General features: G+C 34.1%; 1 protein-coding gene across 4 annotated transcripts in view; it reads right to left on the bottom strand.

Moving 5' to 3' along the window:
- LRRIQ1 (leucine rich repeats and IQ motif containing 1) overlaps positions 1–24,063 on the bottom strand; it is a 113,001-nt gene that overhangs the window by 51,613 nt on the left and 37,325 nt on the right. For all 4 annotated transcript variants that reach the window (XM_068667540.1, XM_068667554.1, XM_068667565.1 and 1 more), the window contains 7 exons: positions 21,576–22,049; positions 19,393–19,531; positions 16,654–16,773; positions 2,592–2,681; positions 1,505–1,626; positions 767–862; positions 339–424 (listed from right to left, as the gene is read on the bottom strand). In XM_068667540.1, the coding sequence (XP_068523641.1) occupies positions 339–424; positions 767–862; positions 1,505–1,626; positions 2,592–2,681; positions 16,654–16,773; positions 19,393–19,531; positions 21,576–22,049 (1,127 nt within the window). The remainder of the gene's footprint in view (positions 1–338; positions 425–766; positions 863–1,504; positions 1,627–2,591; positions 2,682–16,653; positions 16,774–19,392; positions 19,532–21,575; positions 22,050–24,063) is intronic.

Below are 24,063 nucleotides of genomic sequence, written 5' to 3'. Positions count from 1 at the left end.
AAGAAACACAGAATACAGAAATAAATATTCCACAACTAGCAAATGAGATACATGAACAAAAAGAAACAATGTTTCTGTTTAATATAGCTGTCGAATGCTCATTTGAAAATCCACCACAGAGTTTTTAAAAGTCTGATTTTTTTTGATTCCTGAAACAAATTGAGGTCTTTATGGAAACTTAAAGTGCGATTTGTTTTCACTGAATCACACTCCACCTTTATTTAAATAAACGTTTACTTTTGGGCAAGCAAACTTCTTAAAAGAGAAAGTCTATTTTGAGATTTAAGAATTACATCATTATATGACATCACTAGAATATTTCTTATCTGTTGACTTACCTACTTTTTTATTACTGTACTTTCTGGGCTTCATTTTATGAGCCCTCTTCAGCATTAGCTGTGCAGTAGAAATGTCTTTAAAACCCCTAGGGCAAGAGAATAGCTCACTAAAAATTTCAGATAGTATTAGATCATCTGCATAGTATCATATAATGCACTTTTCAAAGAGAATAGAAGTGTTTACTTTTTTCTTAACTGCAAGGTATGAAACATTCTGAATTACACAGAGACCTGCAACATGAAACTTAAAATTACAATATTATAATATATTAAGCTGGTCTCTCAGATATTTGTAAAAGTAACAATAATTTTTACTTTGGTATAAAGCAGAGATTACTGAAAATTGGAAGTTAAAAAGAAGCAAGCTACAACAACTAAATATACTGTACCTATTTCTGGAACAAGCAGAATACTGAAGCTTAACATACCATTCTTCTGAAATTTTTTCTTCTTTTCCAGATCTGAATGAAAATTTATTTTTTTCTTTCAAGTCAAAGAGCTGTGACACTGTTCCGTTCTCTGAACTGAAACCAAAGTATAGGAACAGTACTGAAAGGTAGGGTCTTGGGAAACTGTTCTGAAGCCTTTATTATTCTGGAAGTTGTTTGTGCCTTTTGAAGCTTGAAAATTATATATATATATATATATATATATAAATCTATTTCAATACTCCAGGAAGACTTTATCTCAGAGATTAATAAAAGTCTGCAATTAATTTGAAATGTTTACATTTCAATTACTCAAAGCATATTTCAGTTCTTTCTCTCCAAAAGAATGCAGCTGTGTAAGAAATCCTTTTTAATCTTTATCTAGTCTTAGAAATCTATTTCAACATCTACATTGTTATGATGTATGTGAAAAAAATGTTTTATATCATCAAATATACATTCATAAAATACATGTATATATTCATATACTCTTAATAAATGAAAAATAATAACTGTTTTTAGTATACCTGGTTTTAACCAGTGAATACATTTTAACTCTAATAATGTCACTTTAATCAACAGCTACAAAAGCAGCAGAAAACATTTATCTCCCTTTTGATTTTTGTCAAATCCAAATCAACTAAACATAATTGGGGAAAACACATACACAAAAAAAATACTCCCACAAAACAAACAAATACCTCTTCCTCCCCACCTCCCCCAAATTATTTGACTTACCTTCCATGAAAGTGGAGATTTTCTGGTGAATATAAATGTGGTCTGTCAACATGCTGCCAAAGTGCTTGTGGTGACAACTGCAAACTGTTTGAATGTTCACTGGAATTTAAGGGCCTGGAATACTTCTCAGTAAGAGAAATAAAATAAAAATAAAAATAAAAATAAAAATAAAAATAAAAATAAAAATAAAAATAAAAATAAAAATAAAAATAAAAATAAAAATAAAAATAAAAATAAAAATAAAAATAAAAATAAAAATAAAAATTAAAAAGTAGTTTTTAATTCCTACAAGATAATTCCTACAATAAACCATGAAAACAATTATTCAAAAAAACATGAATTATGCATATGAACAGACTTTTGAGCATCACCGATACTGCACCTCTAGAATTTCAAAACATGCAGATAAACCTAAAAGGGTTTGTAGTCCTGTAACAGCATTCTTAACAGTGCTATGCTCATTAGAAACCTTACCTTCAATTATATAAACAGGGCAAAAAGGTGACTTTAATTATACTTAAAGTCTTTAAATATCAAGAATTATGCATTTCTCTCTTTTTAATTGTAGGAAATAAAAACATTAGGACATTACGAAATACTGTTTAAGTAAAATACTGTTTAAGGGAAAAAACAAAAACAAACAAAACAAAACACCACCAACAAAAAAACTTCCAAAACAAAAACTAAAACTTCAAAGTTTATCAAGTAACTAGCAGACATTACAACTCAATGATCTTTAGCTGTTCTGAAAACATTCAGCTGTAGTCATATCTCAGTAATTTTTAAAGTAGTGTGTCAACTAGCAATTTTTAATCCATTGCCAAATGTACATATGAAGAACATCATCTTTTTTTTTTCTGCTACTGTGAAGTAAAGTGTTGAAATAAGTCCAAAACAAAGAAAAAATTAAGCAAATGAAAGAAAATCTAGAAGAAAAATTGCATCTGGGGGTGAGGAGGAAGTCTGAGACTTCTAAAAGCAATTGTGTTTTTCAAGTCAATAGGTTGTCTTATTAATCGCCCCAGAATAGCATATCCTTAAGGAATGAATAAAGACAGAATAGTAAGAAGTTGCTGTGACACATTACCTTTGGCCAGTGCAGCTGGTTTGAGAACAGGAGTGTTTTTGAAGGGAAACGGGTGGAATCTAGAGTTAGCCATTCCTTTTCTAATGCAGCCTGTATAAATGAGTAAAGTCAAATAGTGCACTGATAAAATCAGTTTAGTTTTGATAACTTTAAAAAAGTCTCTTTTAAACTGTCTTAGATACTGTTTCAAGTGTTTTCAAGTCGTATATCAGAACTGCCACCTGCAGAGCAATCACACTCAAAACACCTTTGGAGATGCTATGTTGTCTAATTTTATTTAAAATAAATCACATTAAGCATGTTGTTTTGTTATAACCCAAGTTATTAAGAATGACTGTGAAACTCTGAAAAAAATACAGATTAAAGGCCTAAAGATCACAAATAGTCTCATTTTCTGGTTTTTAGTCAATGAGTATTTTATGTCCAGGTGCCAGATTCTGTCAAACTTGTTTTTGCTGAGTTGAACAGATGAATAGATAAATATTCTTCATTGAAATCTGGGGTTGAAAAACTCAAGGCTATATGAAATTATTCTTCAGTTAATCAATTTTATTTTTGATATAATAGAACTATTCACAAACTAAATTAATAGCTTGGACTGAAGAAGGATGCCAGAATTAGCTTTTACTTGATGTCTCTTAATTCTTTAAGACAGAATTCAGTTTTCTCTCATGAAAACAAAATTTAGATTATGTTTCAAACTCAACCTACAGACAACCTATAATATACAGATAATATACAGATAACCTATTTTTCTTATACATCCATGAGTTCTTTGACCACGTATTCAATACATTCTGATAAATGAGAATAGTACTTTACTGCCACACAGTAAGTAAATACCTCTGAAGAATTCAGCTTCACTTATACAGGGCTCAGTCATTTAGGCTGTTTGTATACTTCATTAGCAAAGAGCCTGGTGTTCATTCTTTTCAAAATTTATAAAACCAGACTATCTTTTCCAATTCACAGACTATTTCAGATTGCACTGATTTCTGACCTTGAAATTCTAAAGCAGTTATCCTAAATCTGGATAACTTACTGTGCAGCTTGAGTAAAGAGGACTTTGCACAGCCTTAGACTACCAAACAAGAAGGCCTTCCATAACCTTTGAAATTCTGAGAGACAAAAGGATGGTATTTCAGTTATTTTGAAAATCTTACTTTGGGTAGTGGTCACATCATTTGGTGATTCTAAAACCAATCTTCTTATTTATAAGTGAACTGTGAACCAGAGTTATTCTTCTTGCATTCAAATAAAATTTGATTTCATTTTCAAGTCTTAAAAAGGATTAATTTTTACATGTTTCATTCCTTGCTTCTAGAATTCTCTGTTCTTTGTTTACAGTATTTTGGTTTTAATTGAAAGTTGGTGTCTCTTTACCAATCGTTCTATTATTGTTTCATGATTAAGCTATATGTTATCCTTTTTACCCCATCTCCTCTTTCAGACAGTTGCGCATGTTGAGGAATTATCTATGCAAACAAACTTCAGAGGCATGCAACAAATTAGATGTATCACTATCTGTTATACATGCCTACAAACTACTATCATATCTCACTGCAGTGATTATTTTCATGCTGATAACCACTGCATACTTGATTAAAAAAAAAAAAGTCACGGTAAAGTTTTTTCCAGAAGTAGACTGTAGCAATTTCAATTCCAAAGGCAACCATTTAAGATTGTGAAGTTGTGAATTTGTACAAATCAGATACAGAAAACTGATAAGTTTGTATCTCTGCAGAGACAAAACTATTAAATATCAGAATTCTGCAGTTGCCTGGGGTCTGTGGGTAGAAATGAGTAACTATGAAAAAAGAAGAAAGTCTGACACAAACCAGTGAAAATCAGTGAAATTAGACATTATTCCATCTAGTTCTCTTTGAAGTTACTCTTCATTTGCACTATACAAATCATATTCTATTTTCATGTAATAGTTTTTAATTTATTTTCTAAGCATGGGCATTTAATCAAGCTGCAAGTAAACTCAGTCTGTGAAAGATTGGTCTTCATCTTTGCTGGTATATAAAGGTATATGAAAATGGAACATTTCTTAAGTATTTTCTCCTGAAAAGAGTCCAGTGGAGGGCCACAAAGATGATACAGGGCCTGGAGCCACTTTCCTATGAGGAAAGGCTGAGAGACCTGTGTCTGTTTAGCCTGGAGAAAAGAAGACTGAGAGGGGATCTCATCAATGTGTTTAAATACCTGAGGTCTAGGAGACAGAGGGATTTGGCCAACCTCCTTTCAGTGGTTTGCAGGGACAGGACAAGGGGTAATGGTCACAAGATAGAGCACAGGAAGTTCCACACCAACACGTGAAAGAACTTCTTCACGGTGAGGGTGATGGAGCACTGGAACAGGCTGCCCAGGGAGGTTGTGGAGTCTCCTTCTCTGGAGATACTCAAGGCCTGTCTGGACGCCAACGTGGGCAGCCTGCTCTAAGGAAACTGCTTTGGTAAGGGGGTTGGACCCGATGATCTTTTGAGGTCCTTTCCAATCCCTTCAATTCTGTGATTCTATGTGATTCTGTGATTTTTCTCCTCCTCCATTTGCAAAAGAATCAATAGATCTGGAAGAGCAGTAGTTTAGCACTTCTTGCAAATATTAGTCAAATTAATGTGTGTTATACAATGTGTCCAAGAATGATTTGGGTATTTAAATATCTTACATTAATAGTGAATATAGAATCATAGAATCATTAAGGTTGGAAAAGACCTCCAAAATCATCTGGTCTAATTGTCCACCAATGTCACCCACTAAACCATTTCCCTAGGCACCAGGTCCAAACTTTCCTTAAACACCCCCAGGGATGGTGACTCCACCACCTCCCTGGGCAACACGTCCCAATGCCTGACTACTCTTTCTGAGAAGAAATGTTGCCTAATTTCCAACCTGAACCTCCTCTGGTTCAACTTGAGGCCATTCCCTCTTGTCCTATCGCTAATTATCTGCAAGAAGAGGCCAACCCCAGCTCCCCAAAACTTCCTTTCACATAATTGGAGAGAGCAATGAGGTCTCCCCTGAGCCTCCTCTTCTCCAGACTAAACAACCCCAGTTCCCTCAGCCACTCCTCACAGGACTTGTGTTCCAGGCCCTTCACCAGCTTCATAGCCCTTCTCTGGACACACTCCAGAGTCTCAGTGTCTGTGAGGGGCCCAAAACTGAACACAGCACTCAAGGTGGGACCTCACCAGAGCAGAATGCAAGGATCACCTTGCAGATTTTGCTGGCTACATTATTCCTGATACAAGCCAGGATTCCATTGGCCTTCTTGGCCACCTGGGCACACTGCCGGCTCATGTTCAGGTGAGCGTCAACTAACACCCCCTGATCCCTTTCCTCTGTACAGCTTTCCAACCACTCTGCACCAGGCCTGTAGCGTTGCATGGGGTTGTTGTGATCAGAGTGCAGGACTTAGCCATGTTGAATCTCATCTCTTTGGCCTCTGATCATCGACACATTCTGTCTAGATCCCTCTGCAGGGCCTTCCTACCTTCTGGCAGATTGACAGTTTCCCCCAACTTGGTGTTGTCTGCACACTTACTGAGGGTGCACTCAATTCCCTCATCCAAATCATCAATATAGATATTAAAGAGGATGGGCCCCAACACTGACTGGTAACCAGTTGCCAGTTGGAATTCATTCTGTTCACCAACGCTCTCTGGGCCCAGCCATCCAGCCAGTTTTTAACCCAGCAAAGAGTGTGTGCCTGTCCAAACCATGGGCCTCCAGCTTCTCCAGGAGAATACTGTGGGAGACCGTGTCATATGATCCAAGACTGACTGTCAGATTTCAATTGCAAGCTTGAATTCTAGCTATTTGAGTTTCTACCTCTCTGGTGGATATGTCTGCAAAAGAAATCAATAAAATCATGAAACATGAAAACTAATGTTCCACAGTTGTACTCAATTTTGTGGAACAAGACACAGATCAAAATGCAGTACATAGATCAAATCTTTTATACTTGCACCATAATCCAATTAAAGTTCTTTGCTTTTAAAATTCAGGTTGAAACTTTTCTCACAAATATTTTCTTAGCCCAGCATTTCCCAGTTATTAATGTAATATTCTCCACTGTGTTTTTGTTTCTTATATAACTTATTAAATGAATTTTAGTGTGTTAAGTAGTGAAAAGAAATATCACCAAAAATAGAAAAGCATGATTCAAAGGTATAAATATTCAAGACCAAAACAAACAAAACAATGATTTATCATTAAGATTATATCTGCTGATATAAAGCACATTTGGCACTTGTATGCATATACATGTATGTAGCATATTATAAAAATATACCACATTGTCTTTTGCTTTGGCCAACAAAAATAAATGCATAATTGATTTTTGAACATATGCTCTTCCACTATGTTTATGCCTAGAGATTTTGACAGTACTAACTCAGGGAGCTTCTGTCCATATTTTCCCATAAATACAGTCCTAAATTATAAATAATGCAAAGACTGTAACAGATTTAACAAAAACTAAGGCTAAAAATGAGATCAATTTCTATTGAGATTATCCACTTCTTTTATAACAGAAAAAAAAAAAGCAATCTGAGATGAATTACGAAACAAATAAGATGATAATGCTTGCTTTTATGTTCTATGTAAATTATAGACGTCATATAGGTATATTACTATATTTATTTCTAAGTCAAAGAACTAGTTTAACTCTGAAAGGCCAAAATGTTGGCTGTCATGGGGGTTGAAGCTAACCCACATTTCCAAACATGGTGGACCTCAGAATCACAAGATCAATAATCACCTGACAAAATTATGAATTACATAAAACTTACTGTTTATACCTCTTTCCTTTTTTCTTTCATTTCATCATTAATTCACTTACTGTTTGAAGGACTCCAACAGTTTAGCCAGAATAACTGTTTTATTGGTATATATATAGTGCTTTTATTCATATTGTATTCCAAGATAAAATAGCAAAAATAGCCAACAGGATATAAATAAGCAAAAGAAAATTAATATAAAAAACTCAATGGACTCATGACTAGCCCCTGGAAATGACAATAGAATATGGAGAACGGGAGGATAAAAAAAAAAAAATCAACAATTTTATTTTCAAAAATATTTCCACATTACAATTTCACAGAAATAGTGTGTGGAATTCTTTGCATTTAAAAAAAGATTCACCCAGCAGATCACCTGCCTGGATTTGTCTAACTTGTTTCTCCAGACTTCTGCTACCTTTAGTGATGCAGGCAATTTATGTCATTCTCGGTCTTTAACATCATCAGTAAAGAAGGAAAGGTTGGACCTGGCACTTAGGTAAATGGTTTAGTGGGGGACATTGGTAGTAGGGTGATGGTTGGACCAGATGATCTTGAAGGTCTCTTCCAACCTTAATGATTCTATGATTCTATGAGAGGAACACAGCAGTTTCTATGATTCTATAAATGGCCCCTTTTCCAACAGATTTTACAAAATAGCTCCGCTGTCTACATTCCAAATAGTTTTTGAAGATTAAGACAATATGCAATAAGAGTAAATAAATAAACACTTAGAATTAATCTTTTGATTTGTTTTCTTTATAGAATACAAGTGATATCTTTGCTTTCTACTTTGTTAGTTTTCAGGTTTATTTTTTTTATATTTGTATAGTGCAGTTAAGGGCTTGTATGCTCCAAGAAAGTTAATCAGAAACTTAAAATAAAAAGACAAATGAAACACTACTTTAATCCAAGGTAGAATGTTCGATAGCATTCTATGATTATTTCAAATAGGCTGACAAAGTCTCCTTTTGAGCAATGTGTGCCACAAGAAGAAATACTTTTCCTACTGTTCAACATCTTTTAGTTTAAATGATTGCTCAGGAATTTTGGGTGGTGGGAGTGGGGGATGAGTGGTGAGGAAGAAGGCATCATGTGCTGAATGTTAACCCTGTGGATACTGTCAATATAGAAGGGCATATGAGAGCAAGTACTACGGTCTGGCCAAAAGTTGTAACTGTCTCTGTTGATTCCTGTCACTCTGTGGTACATTTCACTCTGTGGTACATTTCATTCAAACATCATGCCACTCTAGGACAACATATTTAATTTCTATCACACTAAACTTAATTTCTGCCTAAGTAAAGGCAGAAGTAAAGTCCTACGTATTCTTTGCTAAAACTTTATCCTCTAAAAGCATAAATGATTTTAGAAAAACCTGTTAGGGAATTATAAATTTTTAGCTCTTATAGCTGACATAGAAGGACCACGTCAGTTTTCTCTGCTTATTTATGTATGCTTGATAGACTGTGATTGAAAACTGCCTTTGAAATTGAAGATCTGAATATTTTGTGCATTTAGCCTTTTCTTTCATCCAGTCTTGGGAATCAGATTACACTATGGGCTAGTTTTTCTGAGCAACTTGAATTCATATGTAAAGCTTAGTTCAACATTAGAAAGTTGTCAGTTCACAGTGTGACTTTCTAAAAAATTACAAAACATAAGGATGTTCTTATTTGATACTGTCTTAACTGAACTGTCTATTTGTTGAATTATTTTTCCATTTCCAAAATAACTCAAATGCAGCCTGAATTCTGCCACTTTAAAACTGCATTTAAATGTGTTGATTTAACGAACTTTACATAAGAAATGTATACAGGCTTCTTAGCTGGACAGATCAGTCCAGCTAAATACAGATACATTTTATAGAGAACATATCGCTGAACTGCAAGTAGTAGGAAAAATAGCCTTTTTCTCTTGGTTTGTCTTTCATGTTTTTTCACATATATTATATGGTGAAGATAAATAGGGTAGTACCCTAATAAAGGTTATTTTAACCTCTGGCAATGCTCCTTTTTCAACTCTGTCTCTATGAAGGACAAGAGGTAAGGGAAGTTGGGCATTGCTGCATTCTCATGATTGCTAAAACCAAACAGCGCCGCAAGCCAAAAAAATAGTGGTGCTTATCCTATGGATTCCAAAGAAACATCACAACAATGAATTAACTCCAAGAGATTTTAAAGACTTAAGAAAGCAGGTTGATTATTAGAGTACATTCTTTAAAGAAAGTTAGAGGACAAGAAGAGTTGTGTAGTTGTCCATTTATAAAAAGGATGTGTTAGAAATTACTGGAAAAGTCACAATATTCTTTAAAGAAAAACATTTAACCCAATTTTATTGAAGAATGTCTTCTCCGAGTGTATTTTTTTCCAAAATGTTTAAGAAGGTCAGATAACTAACTGTTCTCTTAAATTCTTATGTATATATATAATTTATATATAAAATATGTGCATATATGCACAGATGTGATTTCTCTAAATACGTATGAGTAAGGCCATACAAATAATTGATTTGGAACTATATACAAATAAATTAATAATTAAAACTTCATGGTCCCAGAAAGTTTTCTTTCACGTAAGTATGTATGTAGATATATAACTTTTTTAACTCTCCACAACCCTGAATTTCATTGTAGTTTATCAAACTCATTCAGGACCTACATGACTCACATTTTTTCCAGAATAGCATTTCTGCCTTAAGCCTGACAGTTTTTAAAGGAAGCTTAAGTTGTCCCTACTTTTTTTTTTTTTTTTTTTGAATACACAAATATAAAGTACAGATGGGTAAACAATAACCACAGTAACCTCAGCTTCAGAGGTTACATGGTTCAAGTAAGGACCAGAAATGAATGCTTCAAAAATCTTTTCAGATGTATATCCCAACCTACCTCAACAAATATCAGGCTCCTGGCACCTTCAGGTCACTCCTGAAATGGCTCTCAGACCCCAAGCACACTCTTCCCCTATTAAAATTACAACAAGCTCCAGGTCTTCCCCTTCCTGATTCTGCCACATTACACAAACGTCCACCTTATCTATGGACTTTAGCTACAAAGTCCCTAGAAGCTTTTTTCTAAATCCTCCTACCTCTGAAGAAATAAAATAAAATACAAAAATAAAATCAAAAAGACAATGAATTTACACAAACAAAATCTACAAAGCCAGGGAAATCCTCATTTCCACCCCTTAAATAATGTATGCTGAAAGAACACATTTTCAAAAGAAGATAACCCAAATTGTTCTATCAAGTTTTGTGAAGGAATTCTCAAACCACAATACAAGAGAAAGCTATATTTCAATTTGCAGTTTTGTCAAAGAAAGGGAAGCCAAAAATAACTTAGAAAAAATTATATAATTTAGCTAAACACAGATTCCAAATTATATCTTTAGTGTCATATATCATGAGTGGGTTTTCCTCTGGAAAGTATTTTTTTGAATCTGGCTATTTGACCATTAATTAGATAGAGACAAGCCATGAGGACAGATTCTATTTAAAAATTAAAAGTATTTCAGTGGTATTATAGAACTGAGATCTCATGGTAGAAGGCCAGAAAGCAATGAGAGCATATTTTGCACCAGCTGTGAAGGCGGGGTGTTAGACATGGTTACAACTCCTTATATCAGTGTTTGCATTCATCAGAACCTGACTCTGCAACAAGCTACTTCCAGGGCTAACGATATCTACTGGATAACTGGAAAACATTTCAAGGTTTTATATAAGCATCATTACTGAAACAGGTAGGAAAGAAACCTTACGTATCTGATGATGCCACAGACTAACATGTCATTCATTAATGTAGCAGCTGAAGAAACAGAATCATATCAAGAGATTCTTTGTATACATTGATTGAAAAGACTGATCTCCCAATATGTTACTCAAGACAGTCTTTTTTTCTCTGTTTTTTAATGAAAAGGATGAATCTGAGCAAATCATCAGACACTTTTTTGCTTTTCTGCTACACTGTAACTTCATAACAAATTTCATATAAAAAAGGGATCATATCCTTTGCAGCATAAAACATAGGAAGGCTTGATTCTGATCTGTATTTATAAGCCACATTCCTAAAAGCTACAAGAAATATTATGGGGACCTTATAATCTATAGGATAACTATTTTCTGGCATAAACCAGAAAACAGAAATCATTGACACAAGCACACAGTCACAAGCTCATGGTCTGAGACAAACCACATCATGAAGCATTCATTATCTGAAAAGAAAAAAAAAAAAACATATTGCGTGTTTCGAGAAATTATACAAATCCGCCTCAGCTCACCTCAAACCCAGTTGACTGGGCTCTTGAGAAGATCTTTGAGCAGTCAGACTGCCTGAACAATAAATCGCAATACAGTAAGGATTCATCACCTTATGCAAATACATTATAGAGGCAACTATATACTCTAGGAACACAGATAATTGATACCCAGCTGCTCTGGCAGGCAAGCAAAAAAAGGCTGTGTGGCTGAGTGTGGTTATATAAAAAATGTGAAGAAAACTCCCGGTCATGAATTTCAAAAGCTGTCAAATGGAATGGGATTTAAAAATTCTATTTAAGCAAACTCAAAAGTAGAACAATCCTTTGTCTCAGGGCAATGGATCTATTCCTTTTGATGAAGGAAGCTGTGATGGATGTCTCTTTAGTTTGGTTGCAACATATAAAGTTACTTTCTTTTTCAAAAAGTATTACTAGATATCCCTAACAACAAAAAAAAAAAAAAATCAAAAAAATGGTTTTGCAAAATATTTTACCCAATTTCTGTGTCATGTAACTGTCAGTATTGACATCTTGAGGAGAATAAGATATATGTCCACAAACACTGTTCTCAGCAAATAATTGTCTTAAAATTGATCATACTCAATTAGTTCAACCTACTGACACCAACATTTTGCATTTTACTTGAATCATATTCTCATCAAAAAAGTAACAATGCTTATAACCATACATGGTACATGGTTACAAAAAGTAAGAGCTGTGTCAAGAAAATGTGTTGTCAGATTTCATCCACCAGAGGTAAAGAGCTCTGCCTGTAGAGTTCAACATTTGCTACATGGATGGAGTGCTGATGAAAGGTTGTCTTAAGATCAGCCTTCTGGAGCATTACAGGCTGGAATTCTGCAAAGTCCACATGAAAGACATGAAAATATCACTGAATACCAGGCTCATACTTTCAGAGACATCTGCTGGCCAGATCTTTCATCTCATCTGGAATAGCCTGTTTGACATTGCACAATACAACAGACAAAACATTACTGCTTTCAATAGGCTCTGAATACCTTTGGCAATATATGGGAGCTGATATGGCTACAAGAAGATACCAGTAATTGTAAAGGTGAAACGATTACTATTCATGCTGTTGTGAGCTAGATAAAGGCCTTTCCTCCAGCTCAGTCACACACAATTCATTTTTCACATGTTATGGTGCCAGAGACTTGTAGCAATATATCACTGCTCAATGCACTGAACTGGAGTAAACAGGTCTTTGGAAAAGACTGCAGTTTTCCCCATGCTGTTTTGTAACCTCAACTTCCACAAAGCACTATGTCTACTGAACTTGTCATAAAGATATTAAACAGTCCTTTAATGAAGACTGGTACCTAATGAGTGACCAGTCTTCATCAGCATAGTGATATTTTAAATGGTTTAAACAGAAGCTTGCACACTAGTGGCTTTGTAAATTGTTAGATAATACAAAATGAAATCATTACAACTGAAATCTTTCATAACGCTGGTATAAAAATAATGACAACGTGACAAAATACTGAACTATTCAAAAAACACTGGGACAAGATTTACTATGTATGCATTAACTTGTGATAAAAAAATATTTTTTTCCCAATTCACTCATCCTATCCAATAGTGAAATCTGCAACACAAAATGGTTTCCATCCATTTTTCTCCTCCTTCGCATCCTATTATATGGGATCTCTTTGTCCAGCAATATGTACTCCTTCCTACACACTTGTTTGAAGCCCAACACTTGTTTTTGTTATAACATGGGCCAGAAAAGATCGCCCATCCCAATTTCATAATACATTTTCAGTAGGTCTTTTATAGTTATGCCATATATTTCTTACAATCTCTTCAGTGAACACAAGATACATGCTTGAAACAAACAAACAAACAAAGGAAAAATTATGACAAACATCACAGGACATACGAAACTTCTGAATTCAGTTACAGCCAATCTTAAAAATCTAAACACTTAATCACTGAACAAAGGATAACCTTTCTGGGCCTATACATTTAAAATTTATCACATACACAGCTCTGTAGAAAAAGATATATTCTTATATTTTTCATCACAAGATGCTAAGGTTTTGAGTAATTTATTTGACAAGAATCTCCAGTTCAGCCTTTGAGCCTGGTGTGCAAATTAAAATGTCAGTTCATGGTTCTCCTATCATGATCTGAACAAAATAACTTTATTCAAGCACTGTTCCCTAAAAACATGTTTTACTTCTTTCTTAGTAAACTAAACTACGATTTGGAAAAAAATCACGCCAGAGGGTGATACAGTGCAAGGCTCTCTGGAATGACCTAGCCTTTCTCTTTTCATGCCTCCCTGAATTCTTCCTTTTCTCCCTGGCCTCAGCAGAAGCACCTGTCCAAATGTGATTACCTTGCCAACAGACAGATGGAATAAGACTACCCATGTAGTTCTACAAAACAAAACAAGTCAAAAACAAAGTCACAAGATTATTGACAGGACAGAGTGAAACAACCTCAACTGACACATGGCATATGAGACTCTGGACTACAGGCTGAATAATTCAAAACAGGATGTTTTCCTTCTTTTGTAGATAAGAACAGATATTTCTTTACTGTGTGAAAAACTAAAATCTTCCACTTTCTGCTTTTTATTATTCTAGAAAGGAGCCAAGGATCAGAGAACATCAGCTAATGAGACTCTTCTTTTTTGTATATCACAGAATCACAGAATTTCTAGGTTGGAAGAGACCTCAAGATCATCGAGTCCAACCTCTGACCTAACACTAACAAGTCCTCCACTAAACCATATCCCTAAGCTCTACATCTAAACATCTTTTAAAAACCTCCAGGGATGGTGACTCCACCACTTCCCTGGGCAGCCTGTTCCAATGTCTAACAACCCTTTTGGTGAAAAAGTTCTTCCTAACATCTAACCTAAAACTCCCCTGGCGCAACTTTAGCCCATTCCCCCTTGTCCTGTCACCAGGCACGTGGGAGAACAGACCAACCCCCACCTCACTCCAGCCTCCTTTAAGGTATCTGTAGAGAGCAATAAGGTTGTCCCTGAGCCTCCTCTTCTCCAGGCTGAACAAGCCCAGCTCCTTCAGCCGCACCTCGCAGGACTTGTTCTCCAGGCCCCTCACCAGCTTCGTCGCCCTTCTCTGGACTTGCTCAAGCACCTCGATGTCCTTCTTGTAGCGAGGGGCCCAAAACTGAACACAGTACTTGAGGTGCGGCCTCACCAGAGCCGAGTACAGGGGGACAATCGCTTCCCTAGCCCTGCTGGCCACACTGCTTCTTATACAAGCCAGGATGCTGTTGGCCTTCTTGGCCACCTGAGCACACTGCTGGCTCATATTCAGCCGACTATCAACCATCACCCCCAGGTCCTTCTCTGCCTGGCAGCTTTCCAACCATTCCTCTCCCAGCCTGTAGCTCTGCTTGGGGTTATTGCGCCCCAGCTGCAGGACCCGGCACTTGGCCTTGTTGAACTTTATTTATTGTTGAATTCTACATATTTATTTTAAATTAAAATTAAAAAAACAAATCAACCCTAAAATTTAAGCCAGATCTCTACATTTACACACACACATTTCCTGTCTACAAATGGGGACTCTCCAGCATTTTGCATTATCTTACAATAGGATAGTAATTCTGAAAATCCATCTTAAAATACATGTAGATGCTGGAAGAGGGAAGAAAAAATAATATTCTAAGCTATCAAGTCACCAGAAATTAGTTGGTACAATGTCCAACTATTTTCTAATGGGGACAGGGAAATGGGACATAAGGTTGATACTCAGATGACCAAAGACTGATGAACTTTAAATTGTGCTGCTTCAACTAAAAACATACTTGATTTTCATAACTGTCTATGAGCCACAGAAGCATGTGATAATAAATAGGATCTAGTCCTGCCAGTAGGAGGGCTATCACATCAATCTCTATTGCACACTAGCCTGGACCCTTGCAAAGATGCAGCAGCTGAATGAGCAACTATAAGCACACAAAGATTCATTAAAAAAAAATCCGCAGTCATATCCACTTAGGTCTCAAATGGTATCAGTTTGCTTTGCTTTACCAGAAACCACAAATAAAAAAGAACAAATGTGAACAATTAGAAAACAGACAGATGAATAGGTGAATAACAGCTGCCTTACTATGCAGAACTAGTCCAGAACCAATGGAGAAAGTATCTATTAAGGCTACAAGGGACAAAATTAGCCTAAAGATTCTTTTTTCTTTTCCTTGCTTACTGAATGATATTTATCTTGTGAACAATTTTATTTTCTACCTAATTATTACTGAATAACTACAAAATTAATAATTTGAAGCTAGTTTTTATTTCTTAGAACTGAAACTTCTGACTCAATTTAAATGCTTTGAAATTTAAAGGACATTATTAACTCTATATAATTTGCAAAAAAAAAAAGTAAACATTTCTGGATTTTTTTCACCTTTTTTTTCCTATTGATTTAGCTTTTTTTTTTTTTTTTTTTTTTTTTACCACTGTATTCAGACTTATGCTCGTTTTAGCACTTGCACTTCAGAGATAAATGAAGAACTAATAAGCCTGCTTCACCTCTGTTTTTTACCTCCTTTTTACTGGAATCCTACAACACTGAATCTCAGCTATATTTTCCGTATTTTCAGCTATATTATTGTTCTCATTCTCTCATGAAAATGAACAAAATACGTATTAATACATTGTTGTCATTATAATCAGTTACTAAAATACTAAAAAGCTAAACATTTTAGAACAAAAGTAGTTGTTTCCTTATTCTCATTTGCTTGTCCTTTAACTGTAGAAATATATGGATTTCTATAGTTGTGACATTAATAAAACAGTAACTATGAGAGCATCTCAAAGAGCAGGAAGCAATCAATCCATGACAAACACATTTAAATGAGTTATATGTACCAAATGCTTCTTTATTTCTGGACATCCAATATGTTAATTCTTGTCCTGGTAGTCTTTTCAATTTCTTTTATTTTCCAAACTTACATGATTGTTTGAGAATAATATTTTTTACATCACATGTAAATTTTTACGCTAATGACTATGCTTACTTCATAAAACATGAAATCATCCACATTTATTTCTTCATATTCGGCCTCCACTTCATCACTTTTAACAGCTGCAAGAGCACTGGCCAGTTTCCTTCGCAAAAGAAAACCCTTCCAAGATGCCTAAACAAAAAATTTAAAGCATGTTATATAAAGTCATAGATCAAACCCAACTCCAGATTCTCTATGTTATCCCATTACGAAGATAAAACATCTTGGGCCCTGGTTTAATAGCTCAATGATCTGTTTTTTGAACTTTATGTGACATTTAAAACTACAAGACAAATTAAATGCCAGCACATGTCTAAAGCTTAGAGTACTCAGGAGGCTCTCCACAAGTAAGCAGAAAGGAATCCTGCAACTCCCTCAACTACAAACCTGGGTCAACTAATTAATTATTTGACAATTCCTTCAGGGACTATTATAAACTGAAAGGAATGACTACATACAAAAAAGCTGAGTGTTAACTTTCAAATTACTGAGAATAAAAATACACTTATACTAAATGCTTTATAGTTTACAAGTAGCTATTCTGGGAGATATCTCATGCAATTGACCTAGGTCAGTCACTTTCTCTTAACTGTCTAAGATCTTTATTTTAAAAATACTACTGGTAGGAATAACTATAACTATGAAAAAGAAGGACATTAGGAATTAAATGCTAGAAAAAAAAGCAAGGTGTTACAAACACATGACAAGCTGTAGAATCATACAAAAGAAAAAATTCCAAGAGATCAAAATTAAATAAATGGAATTAAGAATACTAAATTCAATTACCCCCCAAATGGTTTGATGTAATTAGAATTCAAGATGCCGTTAAGCATTTAAATACTGTGCAAAACACTCTCCTGAAGAGTAGTGTTGTCAGAGTAGTGTTGGCGACATTTAAAGGCTTTGCAATGAAGGCACTAAAACAGGAAGGGTAAATCTCATATTCAGACTTAAAATTTAGCTTATTCATTTTTAATACATGATTTCATAATTACATAAATTATTGAAAACATTGCTGTCTTTACACGTAAAATTCCTGACTTATATACAAACAATTAAATGTATTAGATCTGCCTTCTAATCATTTCATTGGTGTTATTTTCCTACAGATCTTCATAACCATTCAGAAGGAATATCTGATATTACAGAGCGATCAACTGAGAAATACATTTCATTCAATAAATACAATTAGTTTTTACAGATGCAAAGGAGAAAACAAGTTGTAATGGTACATACAGAAGGATAAACTGTAAGCCATCTGTTAACACAAATCTATGAATTCACGAGCTCAGTGCTCAGTTGAGATAAAAAATGACAAATTATATTACAGCAATTTTTAAGAAATGAGATGAAAATTCATGATATACCTACCTCTGGAATTCAGTGCTAGTCACTTCTTTAAAATAGGATATATAAGAATAAGATAAAGATATAGGGATAAAAGGATAAGAAGCACAGAGTAATGTGAAAAGAGACTAAATTGACTGAGGTTTTATTAAGGAAAGTGTGAATAATGGTGATGGATGTAAGAGACACACAAATCCATAAAGTGCACAGAACGCAAATAGTGAAAGTGTATTTATTTCCATATAAACTTTGGAAATCAAATTTGGAAAAGGTTTGGAAAAAAAAAAAAAAAAAACTAAAAACATTTTATTCAGTATATAATTTTGTAGAACTCAACACTTCAATATAAAGTAGAGGCCAAATAGGTTCAGAAATATATTTTAATATACTAGTAATATAATAGTACGTATTATATTAATATTTACATATATTATATTGATAGTATATTAATATAATCGATTTTAATAAAATGTTCAATATATTAATAATTATTAATATTATTAATGTTTTATTATATCATTTTATTTTTATATATTTTTATATATTTCTTCTATTTACAAACATATACTTTTTTATTTATATATATTTATATGCTAATATAGCAATATGTACTCATTAAAATGCTAATATATTATACTAATATATACTAACATACTAATATATTTTAATGTAATAAATTTAATACACTAGCTACAGACTATACTCCAGAAACAAACTTAGTGATACTAGCTAGCTACATTAACTTAAAAATGTAGAAAAATCCATGAACCCTGGCAACTTGTCATATAGATGCTATATCTGTTTAGCAAACTAAGCAGAGCCAAGGCATGGTCTTGAGTTCACACACACAGTAATCCATTCTGTTTAACCATTAGCCCAGTATCTGGTATGGTAAAACATAGGCCCTGGTGTGTTCTCAATGGCAGTATGAATGTGGCAGTCCTATCTTCTGAGAGATGGTAAGAGAAGGAAAAGCATGAGTAGGTTGGATGGGAGAGAAAGGAAGAGCAGTTAGTTGTATAGATACGAGATACGTTCTACCACTTATGCAGCCAGTGTCTGTCGTTTTAGTAGCATAGACACACACCAGTAAGAACACAGGCCCAATATGCTCTAAAACACGGTATTAAAATAATAGTAATAATAATAAAAAAGCTAATTCAGTGAAAATATTTGTTGAATAAAGGGCAAATATTTTTATGCTTCTACAGAACATTTTTTTGTAAAGAAAGCTTTCAGAAACTTCAATCTTACAATTTTTAAATAAAGCACACAAAAAATTTAATTCCAAAACTATTGATAATATCATTATCCTAAGTAATAATAGATAGAAGATGACAAATACACAAAATTAGATTCTTTCTTATTTAATTGGAAAATAAGTACAGAATGCCACGAACTAACCTGGATTAGTGTGGCAGCTTCATTCTTCCGTCTTGAAACCTCTGTAAAATGATCATTCCTTGTTTTGGTACAGTTATTTTTCTTCCTGGCATGGTACTTCTTCCAAAGGGACTGGATCGTTGATGCTGCCATATGCAGCCTAGTAAGGAATAAGTACCTTTATGGATAACATAACCTCACCAGCAAAAATAGATTATCATAGCTGCCTAACTATAACAAAAAAAAAAACCTGAAAGAATAGTGTTATGCACTGAGAAAAATAGAATGCTCTAACATTAAACTGTAAAGAAATTACAGCACAGATGTGATGCACATGTACAGAAACACAGGAGGATATTTACAACATTTGGAAGACCAATTTATCTAAGAGAACTACTCTCTACTGGGTATTGTTCCCTTCACATTAACTAGAGAAGAAGTGTCTCTTCAAAGTAGTTATCAGGAGCAGAAGTAGTTAATAATGACTGAAAGATTGGAAAGATCCACTTATCTCCACAGTCTATATAGAAAAATACTAAAGTGAAATAAGGTGAATACTGAAAGCTGCACGATAAGAATAATTCCAATAGAGCAGATGGGAAAACGTTTTCTAAGATAGGAACGTTTTCTAAGTTACTTATTGTTTAAAAAGCACTGATTACAGGTTACTTAGATTTTCTAACTGATTGAGATCCCTAAACATAAGGTTAATTAATTAATTTTTTTCTGATGGAGAAAAAGTTTAATGGGAGCTTTGCATTTTGACATTATTATCTTGGAATCCTTCTCTCCACAAAATTCTCATTTCAGCTTTCTCGTGGGTTTAATAAAATGTGTCTAAATTTCCCCCAGACTTCACACATTTTACACTTTACAATCTGTAGTGCATTTATTTAAATAATAGAGTACTCTTCAGTGAAAGAGACAATCCAGCACAAGTCACAGCACACTTCAGAGGTTAAGCCAGAAGAAAGGAGTAGATAAAATATTCCTTTTTCTAAGTATTTTTTCCTTAAAATGTGTTTATTAAGTTTACCAACCTCAAAACATGGTTTATTTATAAGCTTTGCATCCATAAAAAATAATCTGAGTTAAAAAAAAAATATATTTAAGTTTATATTCTGCATTGAAGAGAACTGTTCAACAACTGGCTACAGAATGAATTTAAAATTCTAAGAACTCTAAATACACTTTTCAAAAAGATTTTTTTTGAGGCACTCAACTGCCATAATAGACTACTGTAGTCTGATTTTCTAATTTCTGAGAGGCAATGATGAATTCTATGGTCTTCCTGAATAATAATTTTTATGACATATTATTAGTGTCTTAAAAATCAACCAACTAACCACTACTGCCCATTTACAATAAGTCTAACCAGCATGAAGAAGCACACCTTCCCATGCTTGATTCTCACACTGTATTCAAGATGCATACTTTTGAAACTGAATACTTATGAAGCTGTAACTAAAAGTTTGTATCTCCAGGGCAAAATTTCTGGGCAAAATAGCTTCTATTTTCCCTGACTGTACATCCAGAAACATATACCAGCAACAGATACATTCTGAAGAGGTAATAAACCAGTCTGTTTTATGCAAGAGAGAATTTAGGGGCACAGAACAAGTTGAACTGGCCCTTCACCCCTGCCTCTACTTGTAAGAAGTGGGTTGAGGCATGTTGGAGGAGTACCAAGGGCAGGGCAGACTGTTAGCTCTTCAGTCATCACAACAGCAGGAGCCTGGCCTAAGGTCAAGGGAGTCAGATAGTAGATTTAAGCAACTTTTCCATCTTGCTTTCTAAATGATACCAACTGTAAATTTTACACAGACGAATCTTGAGTGCCTAACGAACAATACAGCAAAAAACTTACACTGGTTTGTAGTTCAAACTCCCTCAAAATTCCAACAAACCACCAAGCCTTTTCATCCTTAATGTTGTAAATTACTTGTGCATTTAAGAGTTGGTGTCATGACAGTATTGCAAAAAAGAAGGAAAAGTTAGGAGGCCAAGTGGAAGTTTCAAAATTCTCTTATTAGACAGTATCTAATAGTCCAGTCTGCATCACCTTAAGGTACTTTGCTGTCTAATAAGCTTCAGAATATTACTTCCACACTAAAACATAGATGTGTGATCTGATAAACAAGAAATTCTCACTTATTGCCTATCCATCTAATATATCTGAAAGCAGTCCAACACCCATGTCTTACCTTTCTGTATCATTATCAAAATGCTTAAGATCTCTTCTCACATTACTTGATATAACTGACTGTTGCAATGTGAGCTGGGCTGACATGTTATTGTTGCCTTTGCTCTCCTCACTGTAATTAATACAAGATTCCATGTTCTTCTGCTTCACTCTATGATCTTCTTTATTTTCCTTTTGGTGCACAGGTATGGAGGAGTTAATGAATGTGGCCTTAATATGGTCAGTAGTAATCCATCTTTCAGAAGAATCCAACAAGACCTGTTTATTTTCTGTCGCACCCGTGATAAAGAGGTTATTTTCCTGTAGGCAGCCAGTGGATGTTTGCTTTAAATGATTTTGCAGTGCTTCTGGTCTATCTCTGTCAGTAATGTTTAGTTCACCATACTCATGCGCACATCGATGTTCAATGCTAAGTTTCATTAACTGATTAAAATACCAGCATTGTCTCTGTGCAGCATCAATGGAAGAGGCAATTCTGAAGAAAGATAAAAATGTTATCACATATTTCAGGCTGTAAGAACACTTCAAAAATATATATTTCCTCTATTGATTCCTACACTACTCTATATTTTCATGTATCCTTACTTGTTTTCTTATTCTTACAGTTAACAGTAATTACTCTAAAAATTAGTTTCAGCATTTAAAAATCTTAACTACACTTTTTTGGTAGTATCTCAAATATACTAAGACATATTAGCTTTCTTATTTTAATTTATGTCTTTTTGGTTTTTAATGGCTTCAGTCTGAAATAGGCATTATGGCATGCATTTCACTGTTCATTTTCTATGTGGTTACAAAGCCAAAAATTTTAGAGGATTTGATGTAATCTTTTTTTTTTTTTTTTTTTTAAAATTTGGGAACTATGGTATCTAGTATAAAAATAACAGTAACTTTTAAATTTACATTAGAACTACAACACGAAAACCCAAACTTAGATTCAAACCAACAAACCACAACGTCTAAAGAGAATTTACAAGAATAGAAACTTTTAAATGTCAATACTTTTATTAATATATAGGAAGATGCCACACTGAACTTCAGGAAGAGTTAAAATTCTCTGCAATTTTTTCCCTGGCTAAATACTAGTGGAGTTCCTGCAGATCTTTGTTCACTTGACTTACAATTTTATAATAAGCTGTATAAGCCTAGTATACCTATGGAATAGAGTAATACTAATAATAGAGTAATAATATAATAATAATAATAATAGTATAACAATAGTATAACAATAGAGTGACATTAGAGTAACATCAGAGTAACATCAGAGTAACATTAGAGTAACATCAGAGTAACATAATAATAATAGAGTAATAGAGCCATACAAAGCATCTGATTTCCCATCTGATTGTCAGAATGAGCCCAGCAACATTAACCAATGTTAACCAAGTCTGGCTCTGATTAGTTGTGCTACATCATCCAAGTGACTAGGGCAAATATGAACTAATTGTTACAGATACAGAAGGCTGCCTGTATTTGGACAGTGTTTATCTATTGTAATAGGTAGCAGATAATTTTGGAACCCGCAAAATGTTTTCCTTTGATACCACAGATAGATGCAGAGATCTGTAATCTGGAGCTATTTTCAGAGGACCAAAAAGTCAATTCTAGGTCAGCAACACAAGATAAAAAAGTTGAAATAAGATCAGTTCTCTTGGGGGTCTAGAAAAATTAGGTCCTAAGATAATAGCTTGAATAACAGAATTTCCTGTTCATCATTCTTAAAAGGCAAAGTTTTTATAATATTTTAATGTGAAAAGTCTATTTAACTAAATAACTATTTCCTCTAGTAAAGTTTAACTAAGAATTTTGTAGTTTTTTTAGAACACATAGATCTTACTGGAGGAAAACAGGCACTCTTTCTCTGTTAGTGCAAGTTCACTACTGTCATGTAAAATATGAACAGCTAAATTTGAAGCCAAATCCACACAGCGTAATTATACAACTCATGCATTAGCTGTACAGTGGATTGCCCATTACACAGTATTTTCTTTCCTGTTAATTCCACAAATACAGTAACAATTCCTCAAAAGATTTAAACCATCACAAATATTTGCTTGAGGATCTAAAAAGTTCTACCTGTCTCCTCCCACACAGTAAGTACAGTAACTTATTCAATAAGAAATACTAGTAAAATATTTCAGAAATTTGGTTAGAAGAAGAAAAAAATAACATGGGAAAAAAACCAAACAAACATGATCTTTTACATAATAGGCAAAATAAACTTTTGTATCATGAAAAGTACACTCCTATACTATTATCCTAAGTATACTTGTTCATTCTCAACCAACAGAAAAAACAAAACAAACAGGAAGGATGGAAAGAAGGGAGGGGGAGAAGGGGGAAGGGAGGAAACTGTTAACAGAACAGGATGCTTGTGCATCTTCTCCCTTGTCAGGTCTAGCAGCACCTTGAACTCTTTCACTCTTTCAGTGTCTATGCATATGGCAAGTAGGAACAGCAGGGGAGGTTGAAGACAACAGGAAATTCAG

Source organism: Anas acuta, chromosome 1, assembly GCF_963932015.1.
Source record: "Anas acuta chromosome 1, bAnaAcu1.1, whole genome shotgun sequence".
Taxonomy (NCBI): domain Eukaryota; kingdom Metazoa; phylum Chordata; class Aves; order Anseriformes; family Anatidae; genus Anas; species Anas acuta.
The sequence above is the reverse complement of the archived record's forward strand: the minus strand, read 5'-3'. Positions and strand labels throughout refer to the sequence as shown.